Source organism: Notolabrus celidotus, chromosome 16 (genome assembly GCF_009762535.1).
Source record: "Notolabrus celidotus isolate fNotCel1 chromosome 16, fNotCel1.pri, whole genome shotgun sequence".
NCBI lineage: Eukaryota > Metazoa > Chordata > Actinopteri > Labriformes > Labridae > Notolabrus > Notolabrus celidotus.
Window position 1 is genome coordinate 12,064,514 of NC_048287.1, and position 20,298 is coordinate 12,084,811.

The following is a 20,298-nucleotide window of genomic DNA, read 5'->3' on the forward strand; positions in this document are numbered from 1 at the left end:
TGCTTCATTTACGTGTAATCTTGTTTATTTGTAATTAATGACATGGGTTAATTTTGACAGTGACAGTGTTTGAGTCAACGTTATTGCCAATTATCATGTAATCATAGTCATTCTATATTTGAGCTATACATTTTTAGCGTAGAAAAATTAACAATATTATTTCAATATTTATGGAAAACTTAGAAAATAATGTAATCAATTTGAGTTATGTCTTTATAAGGGTGGAGTGACACATTACTTTAAAATATTTACTGATAAAGGACATTTACATAATTAAATGCCATCAACCATGTCCAATGATGTTCAAGCTTTTGCTTTATCTACATCATCAGCCCCATGATAAAAACTTATGGTTAAATAAGAACTCACTGTCCTCATCAGCATGTGGTTCTGCATTAAAGGTCGTCCCCACAAAACCCAAAATCCAGTGTAAAATTTAAAAAAAAATCCCAAACTGGTGAGTAACATTTTTTTTTGGGTGCAGGCAGAATACGTCACTTTCATCTGCTATCTCCTGCAACATTATTTGCATGTGTGTGGCTTCTACTGCAGTAATGGTAAGCTAGCTAGCTGGTCAGTGAGTCTTCTGCTGCAGCTGCTTTTTTGTCTTCCTTGCTTCTTTTCAGATACTCGCATAACAAGCTACTTTTTGTCCACTTGGAATTTGTAACATGGCTATGATCACTGATGAGTCACTAAAGTTAAACTTACTAAATATAATTACATTTCTGGGGACTTATCTAAATTTTTAGATGGGAGACGAACCGGGACAGATCCGGTGGAATTTGACGGTTAGGGAACCGTGGATTGTAGCTTGAATTGAAAATGTGGCCTATACCACCTACTTTTGACAAAACTACACTTTGCAACAAGCCTGGTTGACTTGGTCAAATTGAATAAATGGGAAAAAATCTAAACATATTCTTTGTTTCAAAAGTTTGCTGAACATTAATCTTGACATTTGATTCAAAACACGACTGTAGTCCACTGACCCAGAAACCTACAGTGCTACATGCCAGGTCAAACAGGTCTTTACATGGAGGAAGTATTAATACCAGTGGAGGTGTTAAAGTAAAATGTTGTCAGCAATATGGATCACTGGCCACAGAGGGTTTCAATCAACCATGCAGTATGAGAGGAAAAGCTACAGCAACACTCACCAAAATGTCAGTGACAAATGTACGGTGCAAGAACTCTGAAGGTTGTGTGTTATTGGGAGAAAAGGGAGGAACGACAATGAGTGAATGAGTGGAAGATAAAGAGATGGATGGAGCCAGACAGGAGACAGAAGAGAGGGAACAGTCAGAGATAACGCAAATGAAGAGTAGGAATGGAGTTCACCGAGTCCACAGGAGGAAGAAGTTAGTTTTAAAGGGACACAAAGCTGGGGTTAAAACTTCAAACTGGCATGTCTTATCATACCAGATTAGTCCACAGGATGGGATGACGATCTCAAGGGTTGCGTTTGAACAAGACCAGGAGGAAGGGGTGATTGGAATGACACAGCTGGTCTGTTTCATAGGAACCTGTGAGTATAGAAACAGAAAACAGAGGAGATGCAGCAAGCCATATGTTCATCCTTGGCTCAAAAAGTTCTTCTCAAAGGGGCCTAAAGGGAAACATCCAACCCTGTTTGCGTCTCAACATATCTCTTTTTGTTTCTTTCCTCTCAGTAATACAAAACAAAGTATTTTTGATAGTGCACCAAGTGTGAAATTTAAAACATTTTGTCTGAACTCACCCCTATCTCGATTTGTCGAAAGCATTTTTAGCTTTCATTAGCTTAAACCGCAGGAAAAGTCAGAACCCAGACCTACATACTGTTTGATATTGAGCCGGCCTTGTAGCATCTGGTATTTCTCAAAGAGTCTGACTTTCCTTGTGTGTGTTTGTGTGTACAGTTGTGTGTTGCTCTGGGAACGGTGGTTCTATCTGGTATTCAAGCTCTCTACTTAGAAATTAAGTGCCAGACAATGTCAGCACTGGGTCTGTTGCAACACATGGGAAGTCTGAATTAGGTAAATTTATATATTTAATCAGGTGGCGTGTGTGTCAGCAAATGTGTGTGGATTGGTGCTTTTATGTTTGAAACACTATATGTTATATTTCGGTATGACGGCTTCCAACTGCGGCCCTAGTTGTCAGCAGAATTTTATCTCAAGCACTACAAAGTAATAATTTCTCATTTATAAGTTGGACCAAACACTTAGGAGTAGATATAGCAGGTCCAGATGGCTAAATTAGAGCTATTTGTCCTTATTGTTGCCTAATGGAGACTGTAAGCCATTGGCAGAGTTGACTGACATGTCTTCAAACATGTAGGCGGACAAGTTTATTTGATCTGATTCTAGTGGTTCCTGGCAGCTAAAGAAGAAAAACCTAAAAAACAGGATGATCTATAAAACAGAACTGACTTTTTCAGAACTACAAAATCTAAAAATAGCCAGGTGCAAGTGATGTGAAAAGTTCAGCATCCAGCAAGGCAATAGATAGTTCCATGCACACATGTCATTCATGTTTTACTCTTAGAGCTCCTGTGAGGATTTTTTTTCACTGATAATCACACAGACTGAAGTAAATACTGATATCTCTGCCTACAAAAACAAACAAGACCATCAGAGAGAAGACTGATTATTTCAGTTATTTTATACGCCTGTAATCTCAGCCAAGAGTTAGGTGTCAGACAAGGCTATCAACAACATGCTGTGGAAAAAGCCTTTTTTAATTCTTCCCATGCCAAATATTCATTCTAAATCATACGTTAGACATTGAAAAGAAAAGATAAAGAGATTTCTATTCAGAAAACATTACTCACACACGTACAGGAAACTAACACTAAAGAGATCAATCTTTTTCAAGAGGAGTCTCAAAATTTGATATAACATGAAAGTTCCTCACAGAAGCTTTGCATTATGAACTGTGTAAACTAAGAATTCCTCATGTGTGTATTGATTGGGCTATTGGGAGCAGCAGAAAGCTGCACAACTTGACCTACTTTGGGAAAACTCTAGCATGTTAGTGAACTTCTGCTTCAGTCTCAGATATGGGCTGTTTCCAAAACAACATACTATCTGAATATCGACATTAAGTATTGCGTCATATTTAGTTAGTAGCACATTGTGATCATGGTATGCAATTTTGTGTAGGAGAGAAATCCTCTGATGTATGCTAGATTGGCAAGAAATTTGTATGAAAATTCACCGGTGATACTTAACTCCCAAAATATGCATTACAGCTCCCCAAAATACATAACAATACCATAACAATATAAGAATATTGAAGCTTGCCAGCCAGCAACCAGTGGTTTACAAATATAAGTAATACACTTCTTGGATGGTTGAATTAATGATTTAATTTACATAGCTGTTTACCATAAACATTTGTATATTGTTTTTGAATTTTACAAATGGCCCAATGAGCATGCTAGCTTAGTCATTGTTGCTCAGACTGGAACTATACATGACTAATGAAGCCATATGATATGGAGAGGAAATGCTTTGGCTCAGTGGTAGAGTCTGTCATCTCTCAATCGGAAGGTTGGTGGTTCGATCCCAGTTCCTGCAGTACATGCTTAAGCGTCCTTGGGCAAAACGCTGAACCCCAAATTGCTCGCGGGGACATGGTCACAGGTGTGACAAGATTAGCTTATAATGGTCCCTTGCTATAACAGCCTCTGCCATCAGTTAGTGAATGTTGTGTGAATGGGTGAATGTGACAAGTAGTGTAAAAGCCCTTTGAATAAACAGAGAGACTAGAAAAGTGTTATACAAGTACAAGTCAATTTACCATTTACCTTAAGTATGTTTTAACAACCTACCAGCCATCAAGTTAGTATGCAGTGTGCAGTACATAATGTTCATACTGAGTATGTGATGGTTTGTGGTTTGTGGTTTGTCATTGCACATTATTTGCATTTATTTGCAGTTGTATCTGCAGCTGGCCAACACAACTCCATTAACTCTTCTTTCAGCTTGGTTTGGTCTCAATTAACTTGTTTAAGATTAAGCTAGGCTCAAATTATTCCATATGCGGTCCATCAATAAAATTGTACACTGTACAGCTAAGGCGATAAATGAGGTTGATAAAAGATGTCAAGCAGAAAGGAGCTGTGAAATTTCAGACTGTAGAACCAAAATTCAAAATGAATTTGAACGTCTTTGTAAAAGTGGTGCAACAAGCCCCAAATTACACATAAACATAGTCTTTCAATGTATAGACAACATAAACAAATATGTCAAGGTGCATCTTTAAAATGTATTTGAAATATAATAAGTGCACTAGTCAATCCTTGCTAGAGTAAACATGTTTGGTATTGTGATTGTTGGAAGTGATTCCTCAGAGGTCTATACAGTACAGAGAGTCCTGGCTTAAAGGCATCAGAGTTACATGCCAAGGTTTAAAAGTTTCCTTTGATGGTGTGATGATTCTTTTTTTTTGTCCTCTTGAGCTTAGTTCTTACTACAGACTGAAGCTGATGTTAAACGTCTTTCAATTTTGTAGAATTGTACTGTGGCACTTGATTGATTACACATCATTTACAGTGTATTTATATAAAAAAAGATAGGATAGCTGGATAAATATTAACAAGATCCTGCTCCTTCCACTTGTGAAAATGAATCATGCTCTGCCTGTTCGGTTTAATCAAAGCTGATGTGGGAATGTCACAGCAGGCGATTTAATTACAGTTCTCTTCAACAGTTTAAATGTACTGTTGTTAACAATCCATTAGTGCTTGCAATCCAGATGTCATGCAGTAATAATTGTACGTTTTCACTATTTAACAACTCCATGTTTCAAACCCCTAATGCAGAAATTGCCTCTTAAGCTTATGCTCTACAGATACATTATCCTCAAGGTATGTTATGTGTGTTAGCTGTCAAGCACTGATAAAAATAAACGCTTATTTTAGAACAGTTTCAAAGTCATAGGAAATTAATTCCTCTCTCATGTGTGGCACAAACACTCCAACAATTGTGCAGCTTTATCCCCTGTCTCCATGTCTCAAGTGCAACTACCCCAATATGATTCTTCAGCTCTGAGCAGTTTTGCACGGAGGAGCTATATGCACCTCAAACTCTCTTTCTGGGTGCTCACACTGAAAAACTTATCCTTTTCAATGCTGGGAGAAGAGGGGGGATTTTTTATTCTGGGTTATTGTTAACCCTGACACAGCTGGTGTCATTCAAGTTTCCCCACTTATAACCTAGCTACCTCCCTGCAGTGAGCCTGAGAGAGCAGCACTTCCAGATGATGTATAACACTCAAGTCCCCGTTCTGTGTAACAGCAGCAAACTGTCTCAACACATCTGTGCAACAAACGTACCCATATGTTCCAGGATTGAGCCTCCACCAGTCGCTGATTGATTCAACCTTTGGTAATGATTATACAATGATTATGATAAGGACAAGAAGAGAGAGAAACACAAGTTGAAGACTGTTATTTATTAAATATACCATATGTTTCTAAAGTCACACTACGTTGAGTCACTGATCATTTTCATGATCAGTCTGAGCATACTGCCCCTTTAAAAAGCGAGCCACTGTCAGCAGCAAATCTCTGAAGGCAGTAACTGTTCCACTTTAATGTGTGGCTACCAATACTGATGTTTCCAAATTGGCTGTTTTGAGGTTCCTGTAGACAGAATTTGTGTCAATGTATGCTTTAACACCTGACTTCAATTTTGGCAAAGATCACTCTAGCACATGAATGCTGCTCAATGTGCGGTGTAGTTTAGGGTGCATCTAATCATTTGCATGTGCTTTTATAACTTGCATTTCTTTCTGTTCCAGTTGCACTTGTTAAGCCACTGTAAAGATGTGTAGTCCTTTAGTAAATTGGTCCTCACTGTTTTAAAGCTGCATTAAGCAATTTTTGACCACTTGGGGGAAGTACTCCTCAACAAGCATAATGATAAAATTGGAATGGAACCGCTTTTTTTACCCATCCTACAGTAATTCAGTAACGTTAGCATTCATTTGGAGATGATTTATGCTGACGAGATAAATTCAAGTCACCTTCTAAGTCTGTTTTGGTCTCAACCAACTACTCTTCAGAGTCTCAGGAACGAAAGCTGTAAGTCTGCGATAGATAGACAGAACATAGTAACTAAATGTCTGTTTCTTAGTGCTCAGGAGGCAGTTGACCTGTGTTTCATACTAAAAATAGCTGGAAATGAGGCTGATGAGGGCAGTGACACTATCAAAACAAAAAAGTTGCAGGCTATGGAAATGAAAAAAATGTGAATAAAAAGATAGTTAAATAAATCTATTGTTACATCAACAGTTCTTATTATCAAATATGTCAAATGTCTGTTTCTTAATTACTTTAGGTCACTGCTGGACATGTGCAGTATTTTAACTGCTCACTTCTTTTTATTTTTCCTTCTCATGTTGTTGCTCCTATTTTGTTTTGTTTTATAGTGTCTTGTAAGTCTGTACTGGCTGGGCACCTTTTCAATGCATTACACGATGAATAATAATAAACTAAACTATCAAACGTTCCCCTATCACCAAGACCAGTTACCACACCTTGGGGGACATCACTGACGCAACTCCCTGGAACTCTCTCCCCACCAAACATCTGCAACTCTGACTCTCTTCTCTCATTTAAAAACCACCTCAAGACCTTCCTGTTCAAAAAAAGCCTACAACACATAACCTCTACTCCCTCCCCACCTCTGTCTTTGTTTTGTTTTACTTATTTTTAATTAATTTTTTCACATTTTATGTAAAGCGTCTTTGAGTACCCAGAAAAGGGCTATATTAGTCCTATCAATTATTATTATTTATATAATTTTCCATCTCTTGTGCTTCTCGTGCCCCTCTCAGAACTATTTTGAAAAGTGTTGCTGTCATCACATTTAAAAATGAGCAAGTGTTTTGTCATAAAACAACTAAATGTTTCAGTTTCAACATTTGTTATGCTGTTTTTGCACCATTTTCAACTAAATATAGGGTTTGAATGATTTATAGACTATTAAAAATCTGTTTAATCAACATTTCACGCAGCGTCCTAACATTTTATGGATCTGGGTTTGTGTGTTCTAGTTGCCTTTTAAAATTTATGAAAGTTATCCCTGCACTGATTGTATCTTTAAAGTGTGTCTTTGTGCATACTTGTAAGAATGATGAAGAGACTGTGAATCATAACATACCCTCGTAAAAAAACATGCCTACTGACAGTACAAAGACCTCCTCGAAGCCTAAATGCAGGACACAAGGATGATTGCAGCATTGTTGCATGAAATCATCCTGCCTCCTGATGTGCATTGGCACCACTTCAGCACAGTAACATCACATTTATCTTTGCTAGCAGTGATTGATTAATTAGGTGTAGCTTTGATGAGTATCGCCAGTTTTAAAGACTGGAAATCTCATCTGTCACATATACAAACTGAAGACAGCCATCTTACTTTGAATACAAAAACTGAGCCGATCAAGCTAAGTCCTGTGTCCTTTTATACTTAATTATTTTGGATAATCCGTTGGCAAAAGGCTGGCCTCTTTTCCCCCCATTGTTCAGTTGTCGTGGCTCATTTTGGGTTCACCTCATTCTGTATTTATTATCATTTATTTTGCATTCCATCAGTGCATTGACAGTTTCCATGCTGCATGGCTGACAAGAGTAACACAACATTCTTCAGTAAGTTTTCAGGAGGAGGGTACATTTCATATCCCCTGACTTGTTCTTGGCTGGGTGTGGAGAACAGTGTAGACGGGAACCAGCGGGTTGTCAGTGCTCTGTCATGCTTGAGCAGGGCTGAGAGGAGTTAAGGTAAGCTTACTGGTACTGAATGGAAAAGAAACTGCCTGATACTTCATCGCAGATTCTGAATCAAGATCAATGATATGGGTCATTTTTGTGCTGTTGTGGATTTATTAGGAATGGGAAGTGGTTTTTTCCAACATGCTTGGCTTAAAGTCACATTTCTCAAACTTTTTCCAGGATAAAACCTAACTTGACAATAATTATTTTTAATTGGCGTGCAATATAAATACAGAGGAAATCTACAAATATCAATAATACCTGCCTCTATGAAATGTGAAGCTACGGCTAAGCAGTTAGCTTGGCCAAGACACTAGACGAAGGAGGAATCCAAGCCAAGCCTTGTTATGGTTATATATTTTAAAAGAGAGAAAGAAAGAAAGAAAGAAAGAAAGGAAGAAGAACAATCTTCATTTAGAAAATAAAACACAAGACTTATGAGTGTTGATGGCTGGTATTATCAAGCAAGGCCAACGTTTTCCTTCTGTTCTCAGCGCTTAAGCTAAGATAACCCCCCACTGGCTCTTGCTGCATATTTGGCATACAAACTTGAGACTGGTATCCTTCTTCTCATCTAATTGCTGGCAGTAAAGCGAGAGAGTGTTTTCCTAAAAATATCAAAGATTCCTTCAATACACATTAGCGTGCAGCAGCTGAAAATGTGTATCACATGTGGCAGCATAATCCCTAAAATCAGCCTAAGAACATACTTCGACATAATCTGCCTGCTTCCAGTTTACATCTGCAACACATTGTGATAACTTGGATTTACTGTTTGTTATTGATGATGTTTGAAGTTTGGCAAGCTCACACTTAGAGCTTAAAATAGGATTTAAAGACCATATAGCTTCATGCCAGACCACCTCCACAGGCCAATATGTTTCGACAATTCTGTTTGCTGAAAACAGCATTTCATCGCCTGAGAAGTTAAATCAAATTGAAGGGAGGCTGGGAAAACTTTGTGGAGGACACAACTGCAAGAGTGTGTCTACTGTAGCTACCATAATAACGTCAGGAAATGAAATATGTGTTTATATTAGCCAAACACATTAAAGCGATGGTAACAATCTGCTTCCTCTACTCCTCATCTCTTATCTACAGTAGTAGTGGAGTGAAGCTCTGGGCTTGAGTCAGACATGTGATTTGTGCCATGCTTTGTTGCCTAGAAACACCTCACCGAGCTCAGACTGGGGTCAGCAGCTGCTAAACACTGTGTTTTCTCATCTCCGGAGCAGCCGTCGCTTTGTCAGCCTGTGACTCAGGGCCAGTTCTCACTGTACAGCTGGGGCTCGCCACTACATCAGGTTCAAATCAGGTAGCAGACTCACAAGAAGCCTAATATGACTCTCTGACATTATGAATGCACTTCAAGTTGGGTTCTTTTAAAAGTGGTTTTGCTGGGGGGAGGTGCAAAAGCTGGAAAAAGATCTGTACTTGTCGTCTCGGATTGAAGTCAGCGAACAAAGAGGTGAGGAAGTCTAGTGTCATGTGTGAACGTTTATCTTTCTTGATGCCACGCACATGTGCACACACCCTTGAAAGTGTTGCACCACTGCACTGTAGAAGGAGACTGACAACCTCCTTCTATTGTATGGAAGCAAAGCCAAAATACTCTGAAAATGGTGCTCAAGTCTGTGTGGTAGGGATCAACTGGTGAACCTGCCACCTCTGCTGACCAAAAGCTAGCAAGTTAATTAATTTAGAGCTGCATGCTATCATTACAGAACAGCTGCATTAGCACAAAATTAGAAAATATGTACTAAATGAATATCTATAAACAGACAGTGTATACATAAATATGTTGTCTGTAATGATAAAATGCAGCTGTTAACTGATTAACATAACCAGTACCATAGAATCATTTTATATTGCATTTCATTATAAATATGTGGCAGATTGTCAAGTTTTTTATATCTCTCCGTCATCTACACAGGCTGTAGCTGTAATCAAAGTTTAATGTGTCAAATCTTAATAATGCCAATATCATCAATTCATCAGTGGGTCTCTAATATCTCATATCCAACTCTATACCTGCTGATGTAACAGTCAGCAGGCAGGCAGCAGACACTGAATTTCTACCGCAGCTATGGAAGATGGGAGACACAAATTGCTAGCTGTCTCTGTGGTGCACATAGTCAGGAGAGTTGCATTTGCCAACCGAGCTATCATTCAAAGCATTTTTATAGGATGAAAAAACATATAGAAACTTAACTTACTTGAAAAAAACAAATCATGGCAGAAATTCAGCAGATTGACAAAATAAACATTGAACAAGACAGAGAGAAGTTTAGAACATTTTAATAATGTAAGGACAAAATTCAAAGCAAAAGGTCAACAAGAATATACTCAAATCAAACAGAATGAAAGCAATAAAACAGATGGATTTTAGCAGTACAGCAATAAATCATTGCTTATATTGAGGTAAGCAAGCCTTAACTTCATAACTTAACCCATGTCACCTCTGTCAACATTAAGGTGGCAGGCTTTACAACCCATACGAAAACCAGCCAGAAGAGGGAGCTCTAAATTGTTTTTGGCTTCAATCTTGGGCAGTTGCCATGTTGCCATCTTTTTGGGGTTTTTTTGGTATTTGAAGCACCCAAAAAATCACATTGCAGAGAATTGAGCTGCAAATTACAGGACATGACAAATCCAAAAACACCCAGAATGAGCCCAGGCAAATATACGACCTAGTGCCTCCCACAAGCCTGGAGCACTTTTATTCTGATGTTTTCTGTTACATTTCTTTCTAAAGTTTTGTGTTTATGCTTAGCATCGTGTATTTATTTGCTGCATGTTTGCTGTCAGTGTATTTGTTTTGGCTTTCTGCAGCAAACTCATTCATTATAAGATGGTTTGTGGTGTTTATTTTTGACATGTGCAGTTGGTTTTGAACATGCTTTCTTTCAGAATTTGCGGCTTCTTTCTCTCAATGAATCTATTACACTTTTGCAGCCAGTTGACCCTTGTGGGCCACTGTACAAATCCCACCAGAAAGCGTCTGCAACTGCTCAATTTCCCAATCATCTTACATGTCAAAGAAGCTTAAATATCAGGCTGAAGAGTGAGATTTTCACACACAGAGACTGACCACAAAACACCCTAATGAATATGTTTCATTCCAACAGACCTATATTCTCAGCCTGTATATCATCGGCCTTTGGTGCGTGTCTCTCCTTCCTCTGCTATGACTGGAAGGCCTGACAGTGCAAGCCTTTGGGTTGGCCCCAGACCCCGCTGAGCTGTTAATGACCTCTGTTATCACTTTGCCGCTACTCCTCACACCTGCACTCTAGAATAATATTTAGCTTGTCTGTCATCATCATGGGGTCGGGGTGTTTTTATGTGTCCTCCTGTCTTTCATGAAATGATGACTTCCATTCTCCCTTTACTCTGAGGCGTCTTATTGCAGTGAGAGCCTGTGTGTGAAACAGATCTTTCTCAGGAAAAGTGAGAGCAGAGAGACTGAATACCAGCACAGAACCAAAAACCTCCCTGGTCACTCATAATATTTCAACTAGGCACTACTTAAATGCATGAGCATGCATGTGTGCGCACACTGTGTTCTCTTTTGTGCTTTTGTTAGGAGGCCTTGTGTTAACTGAGCGGGTATATAAGGTATGGGTGGATTGACTTTTGGTTTTACCCAATTTATCTGTCACTAAGCTATGATAAGTATGCTAACCAGTCGTGAAACAAGATGATTGCTTTCATTTAGAAAAAACAAAAGTCTTATTCCCGTGACATTTTAAACATGAGCAGGGAGAAAGAGGCAGAGTGAGAAGGATTCTGGGGGAATGGGGAGAGGCCAATGTTTTCCTTGTCTGTTTTTCAGAGTTTGAGGAGGCTGGGGAATCATTTATAATGAGAAAGACAACAACTAGATGACGACTCCTTTCAGCTTTCACCCGTGAGAAGATCAGAACAGCAGGTTTTTGTATATAGAAGGATTTCCATGCATTTGATCTCTCAATTTTCTGGAATTCAGTTCGCTTGTGTGCTCACATTTTATCATACGGTTTTAAGTCTGGGATTTTGATGTGAAAATGCTAAATCAAACAAGATCAGTGCACTGTGGCAGTTCCTTGCAGCAGCACTAGTAAGCCAGGCTCAGCAGACATGTGCCTGACAGCTACCTGAAAGACTATTTATTCACTGAATGTGACCTGATAGAACTGTCTAAAGGCAGTTTTCAACATTTGGGAAATTACTTGTTTCTCTGCCAGGAGCAAAATGGAAGGATTTAAAATGCTTGTATTTGTCTTTTTTTGTGTGAAACTACAGAGCCAAGCTCCAGCCAGTTAGCTTAGCAAAAAGACAGAACACAGTTGTAGACAGTTAGCCTGTCTCCTCCAACATAAAGCTCTAAAACCCACTCAGGCTTTTTATCTCTCTTACATCAGCTCACATCTTACATTAAATTGCTTTAAAGGACTAATGGGGTCCTAACCAAGCTCTTCCTTGATGTTGCAATTTTAAACCGCCTGCAGGAAGTGACTCATAAGATTTCCAAGAAGACGCTACTTTGTCACTTGGATTCGCACTACCTGCTGACAGGGCCAACTTTGAAAATACTTGCAGCAGAAGTAACATCAAGGTGAAGGCTTCAGCAGGCATAATGAATTTGAAGACTTTACAGTGCTGACATGTGGCTCAAAATGCCAATTGATGTGCTCTTTTTGATTACAATTACTAAAGCACAGGTCTTTTAGAACAGGATCAACCTGATTGTATTTACAGCATGATCATGAAGATGAGGGACAGAACCCTGACAATGCTTAACGCAGCCTACTACATGACAATGCTTACATTTAAAGCTTGGCAGCTAGTTAGCAATTGTAAATCCTCCAAAAAGCACAACGTCTAACTTTTCTTGACAAGTATTGAATAATTTGTTACTTTGTATAACTCCAATAAAGATTAAATTGAACAAAGAGTTAAAAAGTACAAACAATAAAGTACAATACAGGACTGCAAGGTTACAAATGAAATATGCTTAGTCACACTGCTAGCTACATGCTAACAGCTCTGCTATCTTTAAATTGACTAACTTAAAACGATTTCAAACAAACAGGTTTTGTTCGGCTTTTGCTAATGACATTTTAAAAAATTAAAAACATTATACTTATTGAAAAATAGTGTCCCGTCAACAATGCAGGAGATAATGTTTTTTTAGGAACAGCAGCGGCAGTGTAACTCCACAACACTTGATTAGCACCGAAGGAAATTCAATCTTTATATGCTAATGCTACTAAATGACCAGGTGGGGGCAGTGTAAAAAAACATTAAAACATTACAGCATTAAATGTAACTCATCAAAGGACACTTAACACACTTTGTAACTGTGGCATTACAAACTACAGCATTACAAATTAGCTCAAACAGTTTCTTTCAAACACCTATACATGTCTGATGCATTGCTTTTTCTGAAGTCTATAGCTGCATTCTTCTCTATATACATTAATTCTGTGTGTTTCACTGCCAGTTAAAACCTCCAAAGACTGCAGCACTTTTCAGACACTGTTTCAGTGTTGTGCCTGCAGAGAATGCAACCCACAACTTTAAACTCCTTGTGTGTGCTGATATTCATGGTGAACAAAATTGAGGTTGAGGTTGGTGAAAATAAGTGGGGAAAAAAACTTGATTGTACATTCAATTCTAATTATTGTATTTAATGAGTAGGATCTATTTTAAAAAATACAATAAAACAGTTTTTTTTTTCTGGCAAAATTCAATTAATACTTGTTGTGCAAACTGCAGAAATAATCTTTAACAATTCTGAGTCAGAGTGAGATAAATGTGCTTCCAAAATAATGTGCAAAACAAACGCAGCACAGGAGCTCACACTGAGCTGGTCCTAATTTCTATAATGTGGTCTGTTGAGATTCCCTGTTGTGTGCAATACATCTCAATTTATTAATATGTTTAACCTATCTGCATCCTCAGTTCTGTCTTAATCAGCCCAGAGGCAAACTAATGCACAGCACAGAAGTTGCAGCTTTAAAAGCCTCCATAGCAACAAGCTGCTCTGCTGTTTCACCATGTTGTCCATCAATGGGTATCTGCTGCCATCTAGTGGACAGGGGGTTGTATGATCTGTCTGGTGTCTGTTGTAATGTGATTTTTGTACCGTAGGGGTCACTATGACACCTTTTTTCACATGTTTGTGAGATTGTTTATTCAGCCTTAACAGAGCACTTTGGATTAGTGTGGGAACCAACCTGCTGTTAGTGAAATGACCACTAGATGTCAGTGATGACTCAGTATGCATGGCATTTTAAAAGAAGGGGGGTCAGGTTGCTTATTTTCTCCCCTTTACTTGTTCTTAGAAGTGTGCTATGAACAGAGTTTTTTAAGACAGTCCCTCCTCCTCCTCCTTCCCCTTCTCCTTCTTCCCTTCCATGATCAGACTCATTTAATTTTCAAGTAATTTTCACAAGGGAACTATCTGGTTTTTCAATTCTGAGCACTACTACACTCACCTGGAAAATGTTTGAGATATTTACACAACGCTGCAAATGATAATCTCAGGGCAAATATTTAAAAAACATGAAAACAAAAACAAATTCAGGACAAATTTGCACAGGAGCTGATGCAAAGGTTAAGACATACTCAAGGGCCTTGGATTAGGTGTTTTTGCACAGTTGGCTTTACACCCAGGTCTCGCTCATTGGTCCTCCTCCTGTAGTTTTGGGAGGAGCTTAACACACGCTTGGTCCAATGGGGTCTAGAGTTTGTACCAAATTTGCTGATTATTCATAAAGCATCCAGTCAGAGTGTCAGAAAGCGCCTGTTGATTGCATATTCAGAGAAATGTGAAAACCCCAAGGTGTCTTGATGAACTGTGTGTGTAACTATATTTAGGTGTGTGTGTGTGTGTGTGTGTGTGTGTGTGTGTGTGTGTGTGTGTGTGTGTGTGTGTGTGTGTGTGTGTGTGTTTTTCACAAGTATTTTTTTCTTTTGCTTTCAGAGGCCGGCTGTAAGAGGAGAATTACACCTCCATCTCTATCTTCTCCCACCTCCTCCCCTCCCCAGCTCACTTCTTCCTCCTGAGTGGATTTTTCGGGGCAGTGCACACATCCCCCCCTCCACCACCCCCCTACGCTCCTGCCTCTCAGACAGCTCTGCTCCACCAGTTTTCCGCACCCTGCCGGCCCCAGAAAGGAGTAAGGGAGCGGAAAGAGGAGCCAGAAGAGAGGATTTGGTGAACCGAGGAGAGACGGACAGGAGGAGAGAGGGACCATGGCTGCTCTCTCTGCCTTGCTGAAGACCTGGGTGATACTGCAGACCCTGTGCCTGGCTCTGGCCCAAGTGGTGAGTGGACAGAGGGGAGCTTGAGACCTGCTCTGTGCAGGATTAGCTGCTTTATTCTGGGGGTTCAGTGGGGGATAAGGCCCTTGGTAAAATGCCGCTGGATGTCTTGAGGTGGTGTAATAGGTTTTGATGCTGATTGAAGGTATCCAAACGCTGCAGTTGGAATGAAAAACTCTGTGGTGTCCATCTGGGTTTATAGCTCGCATGTAGATGAAAGATGAGCTTGAAATGGGTTTTCTGCTGTGGAAAGAAAATGAAACTGGATTATCTTCCTTGGATTATCATCTTTGTCATGTTTGGACTCTTATGTCTTGTCAAGATTGGACTGAGGAGTTACTGTAGAAGACAAGGGTTTCTCAATACCTGGGAGACAGCATTAAGACTTTTTGAAGTTTTTACCAGCAAACTGAACAGCCATGACAGAAATGGAAATCTGGAAATCACTGCACTTTGACACACAGACAACCACACACACACATACACACACACACACACACAAACTTTGCCCACTGAGCGTGAAAGCCGCTGTTCAAACACACACCTACATGTTATCAACATGGACTCACAGTTTTCACTCTTGAGGATTACTTTTTTTGTTTTATTTTCACACAGTTCAAAGTGGGATTTAGAACATGTTTTATCATGATGGACTGTCTGACCCGCTGAAATGAAATTGAAGGAAATCAAAGGAGGCATTGGGATGGAGGAGGAGAAGGGGGTTGAGGTGGGGGTGGTGGGGGTAAACAGTGCCAGTCTCATGACCCCTCCTTCCACATTCCTCCTCAGGCCTTTGTTTTTACACCTCTCCTGCACCAGTTTTACACTTTTTGGTTCCAGTTTTTCATACATTTTGGTTCCTTTTTGCGTCATTTATTGAAGATTTGATATCAGTACATGCTGATATAACCTGTACATTGACCAAGATCATTCAAGCCTACCATGCATCACAAGAACAGTAAATTAATGTTTTTTTTCCTAGAATAGAAGTATCTACATTTTAAATATTAACCCTATATGATGTTATAACTCCTAATTTATTGGATGTTATTATTTGATTCTTGCTTTTTGGATATTCTCCTTCATGTATGGCTTGAACTGATGTTATACATTAAACTGACAGTATTTGAATTTCTTTCCTTCTGTGTTGCAGAGGGGTCCACCTGGACCTCAGGGCCAGCCTGGCCCACCAGGCCCCTCCGGCACCCCTGGCTCAGATGGCATTGATGTGAGTATCTGCACAGGTTTGTCACAAAGAGCATCATTGTGCTGGAGAAATCCCAACACTGCAGTACCTCCGTCTCACCATTAGAGGGCACTGCAAATGAAAACACAACGGCACAAAAGAGCTCTGTTCCCAGCAGAGAGAGGGGTCTTTGAGAAGGGACCTTCTCCCGGTCTTGAGTGTGTGTCGCAGTAATGTGATACATTTGAGATATTTTAGGGTTAAATACACACAGGCTGGATATAGTATGTTGGAAACACAGACTGCTGGGATACAGGGTAGAGTGGGAGACATTTGTGCCAAAATCAGATGTGACCATCTTTTGTATTAAAACCATCTTCATCATATGCATCCTCTAAATGCATCCTCTAAATTTGATTTTTGTGAATTTCACCTTGTGGCTGATCAGTTACAGAGTCATTATGAATTCTCAGCAGTAGATTGCAACCATGTTGCAGCCGGGATTAGTTAGGGCTTTATCACCAACCATTGACAAAAGCAAACTAACAGTGTTGCTTGGTCCAAACATGAAGATGGATTCCCTCCTCCTATATCTACACTACTACACTACTTCTTGGGTTTCTGCCACAGGAAAAGTGGGAAAGTCAATTTGGTGGGGGAACCAAACACAGTCAAAAATCTTCAGACGTCATCTGTTCTTAGCAACATGTACTAATGTAGTGCCATTATTTTTAAAGATATACTTTAACATGTAGGTACTCCAGGGCTTCTTTGGAGAGCTTCACAGTTTAGCTTGTGAACAAACAAAAATTAAATATCCAAGTTCAATAAAATACTATTTCTATTAAATATCTTCAATGCAGTTCTTGTCACACTATATACCGTTCCATATTCTGACCTGATTGTAGAAGTAGCTAAATGTGTCACATGAGATTTAGAAACCCTGAAGACCTCCCACCAAAAAAGCCAAGATAATTTGGGTTTACAGGTGTTAAAGGTGTCTTGTTTAATCTGAGAGAACCTGCATGAGGAACCACAGAACGTGTTAGCACTTGCAGGTTGATCACCAATGAAAGTCACTGACTGATAGAGAAACACGGTTGAACAAATTAATGAGTTCCATGGAGGATTTAATAAAAGGCCATGTTGCCATACTTTGTTAAATAAACAAACACCAATTAAATGTGTTACTCTTGCCCCTTTGTGTCTCTGCAGGGAGATAAAGGACCTCCTGGGCCCCCAGGAGCATCAGTAAGTTTGCACTGCCATTTTTTTTTTTTTTGTACAAATCCCTTAGTTGTTGTTTAGTTATTTATTAGTTTTTGTTATTTATTTCACTTAGTTGAGTCCTTTCTAATGCTGTTTCAAAAACATTTTTAGGGACAAAAGGGAGAACCAGGAGAGGCTGGTCCTGATGGAGCACCAGGAGAGAACGGCATTGATGTAAGTCAACCTACTGATGAGGGAATGTGGTGTGTTCAAGAGAAATAATGAAGAGAGAGAGAGAGAAATTGCTTCAAAAATGTCCATGAAATGACATCAAAAACTACTTCCCCAACAGTTTGTCAAGCTTCAATTGAAAACTGCTTAATTATGTTAAAGATAAAATAAAACAAGGAAGTAGCACTTTAATAAGACATTATGAGGAAAACAGACACATATGTATCATTAGGTTTTTATTAAAAGTAAAAAGTATGTTTACAATTATTTCTAGAGTAGGGGTGTAAAAAGGATTCATTATGTTTATGGAATGGCTGAATTTCAACAGTTAAACACATTTTAGAGTTTAAAAAAACAATTATTTTGCATTTTAAAACAGTTTTGAAGTCTGTATTAACAATGTAAAGTAATTCTTACTAGTGGATCATTTTGATGTCCTCACTGGTGTCCTATGATCCCTGGTTATTGTGACAGCACTTACACTTTTCAGTGCTTACTGTCTTTGTTTCATACATGTTGTGTATGCGTGAAGCTATTGTTTTTCAACATAATGCTTACACTTGCTAATGGGTGGCAAATGGCCTGTAGTCAGTTGCCACCCATTAGCAAGCGCTGAAGTTAAATTCTTCAATTTAGTTTCATCCACAGGTCTGTGATAGTTCAGATCAACTCAAATCAAATCAGACTTTATTGTCATGTTGCAATGCAGAAGGTTGTTCACAGTATGATACAATGTTTCCGAAGGAAATCTCTGATCCATGGTCACAGTTTGCAACAATAGACATAAATAATAGTAAAAGGGCGCAAAATAAGGTAAAATATAAAACACAGAGCAGTCACTGAGCCCAGTGTCATGTTTATGAACAGTGGATGGTGCAAACAGTTAGAACGAAGTTCATTGTCTGGTGCAATTTTAAGAGAGGATTGCCTGCTCAAGAGTGATGTACAGTGCTGGTGTGAAACATTTAAAGACAGTGAAAGTGAAATAATTTTTGCTAGCTGATATCATGATTAGCTGCTCCTGTTTGATTAGCTCGTAGGTGGTAGTTCAGTAAATTTCAAGATCTTAGGTGGTGTTTGAATTGTATCTGATACAAAGTGCATAATACTTTTGACTTGTCAACTGAGCCATCTTGGAGTTTTTTTTTTTAATGAACTGTGCCACTCAAAAGCACAGCGGTATCTTTATTTTCCATCACAGCAGCAGCAGGAAGACACTGTGGTGTGCTGAATGGGACACAACAGCAAACACACAAAAAAATACAGTTACTGATGACATCCTTAGTTTAGAGCCAAGAATGATTACTTCAAGATAAACACAATGTAAGAAAAACTATTGATGGTCATGAGGCACAACTTTGTTAGAACATCATGAGGATGGTACTTTAAAGGTGACCTGTAGCTCTTTTGGGCGCTAGTGGTGCTGTAGAGCAATGTTTAACACGTTTATGTGTTTATTTGATAATGTGATGCACCAGTATGAGCAGGACTGTACAAGTGAACACCGTTAGTTGTGGGAGAAATGAGAACCATTAATGCAGACTTGACCAAAAAATCCTGAAGGTCCACTTTGAGCACCAGCTTGTTGTAAGATTTCAATCTTATGATGCTTGTTTATCAGTTTAATGTTTACATGTGAGATAAATGGCTTTTAAATTTTAAAGTTTGCACATCAGGTGTGTGTATATCAAAACTCCATGTTCACTGAGGTTTATAATGAAATCATGTTCAATAAGTTTTACTTAGATTTCTCAATTTTTATTCTTATCTCATTAAAACATTCAAAAAGTCCCTTTGAGGGTTTGGCAATAAACAGTCAAGTTATACATATTGTTTATTGTCAACAGCCATAGAAATGTTCTTTACAGAAAAAACTCTACACGATTAGTTTAATACACCGTTGCTAAACCCCTTATCCCTTGATGATTTAACCTTCTAAGTATTTGGAATCACAGGCAGTGAGGAGTTGCTGTGAACAAAACAGCAGTTGCAAATGATTTGAAACTGTGCAGCAGTGAAGCATCTGTTTCACCTCATGGTAACTGTGGTGAAGCTCCTCTGTTGTCAGATGCTCTGATAAACGTTCATCTTTCAGTGTTTGTTTGAGGAGAAATTAGTATCAATGGTCACATGCTTACATTGCCAGCACACTCTCTCACATGCATTCCTCAGAGATTTAGCCACTAATCCGGCCTGGAATCTCAACCTCAGTTTTGTTTCCTAATTACTTAGACGAACAGTGTCAGACTTAATCAAATGTGTGATTAGCCCTGTAGTAGGGTGAATTCAAGTTGAATATATCCTGTGGGAGGCACAGTGGTTGCTGCCTTATTTGCCTTTTGACCTTTACCCCTTGTACACACGCTTAGTATATCAGTTGATGAAATGCTTCTTTGTGTCTGTTTCCAGGGTTTGATTGGAGCAAAAGGTGATCGAGGACCTGTTGGGAGCCCTGGACCAAAGGTAAGTTTCCACACCTTTACCTGAAAAGACCCTTAGAAACAATCTAGCAGCAACCTCTGGTGTTGAAAAATGAAGCCAATGCAGATGTGCAAAACCAACTGCAGTTCTTTGAGTGTCCACTTGAGGTGTGTTG

The 20,298-nt window shown here is 39.0% G+C and overlaps 1 protein-coding gene across 1 annotated transcript in view; it reads left to right on the forward strand.

Moving 5' to 3' along the window:
- The window catches only part of col9a2 (procollagen, type IX, alpha 2), a 191,754-nt gene that overhangs the window by 157,908 nt on the left and 13,548 nt on the right, over positions 1-20,298 (forward strand). The window contains exons 7-11 of the mRNA XM_034705240.1: positions 14,736-15,079; positions 16,230-16,304; positions 17,478-17,513; positions 17,643-17,705; positions 20,112-20,165. Of these exons, the coding sequence (XP_034561131.1) occupies positions 15,008-15,079; positions 16,230-16,304; positions 17,478-17,513; positions 17,643-17,705; positions 20,112-20,165 (300 nt within the window). The 5' untranslated portion in view covers positions 14,736-15,007. The remainder of the gene's footprint in view (positions 1-14,735; positions 15,080-16,229; positions 16,305-17,477; positions 17,514-17,642; positions 17,706-20,111; positions 20,166-20,298) is intronic.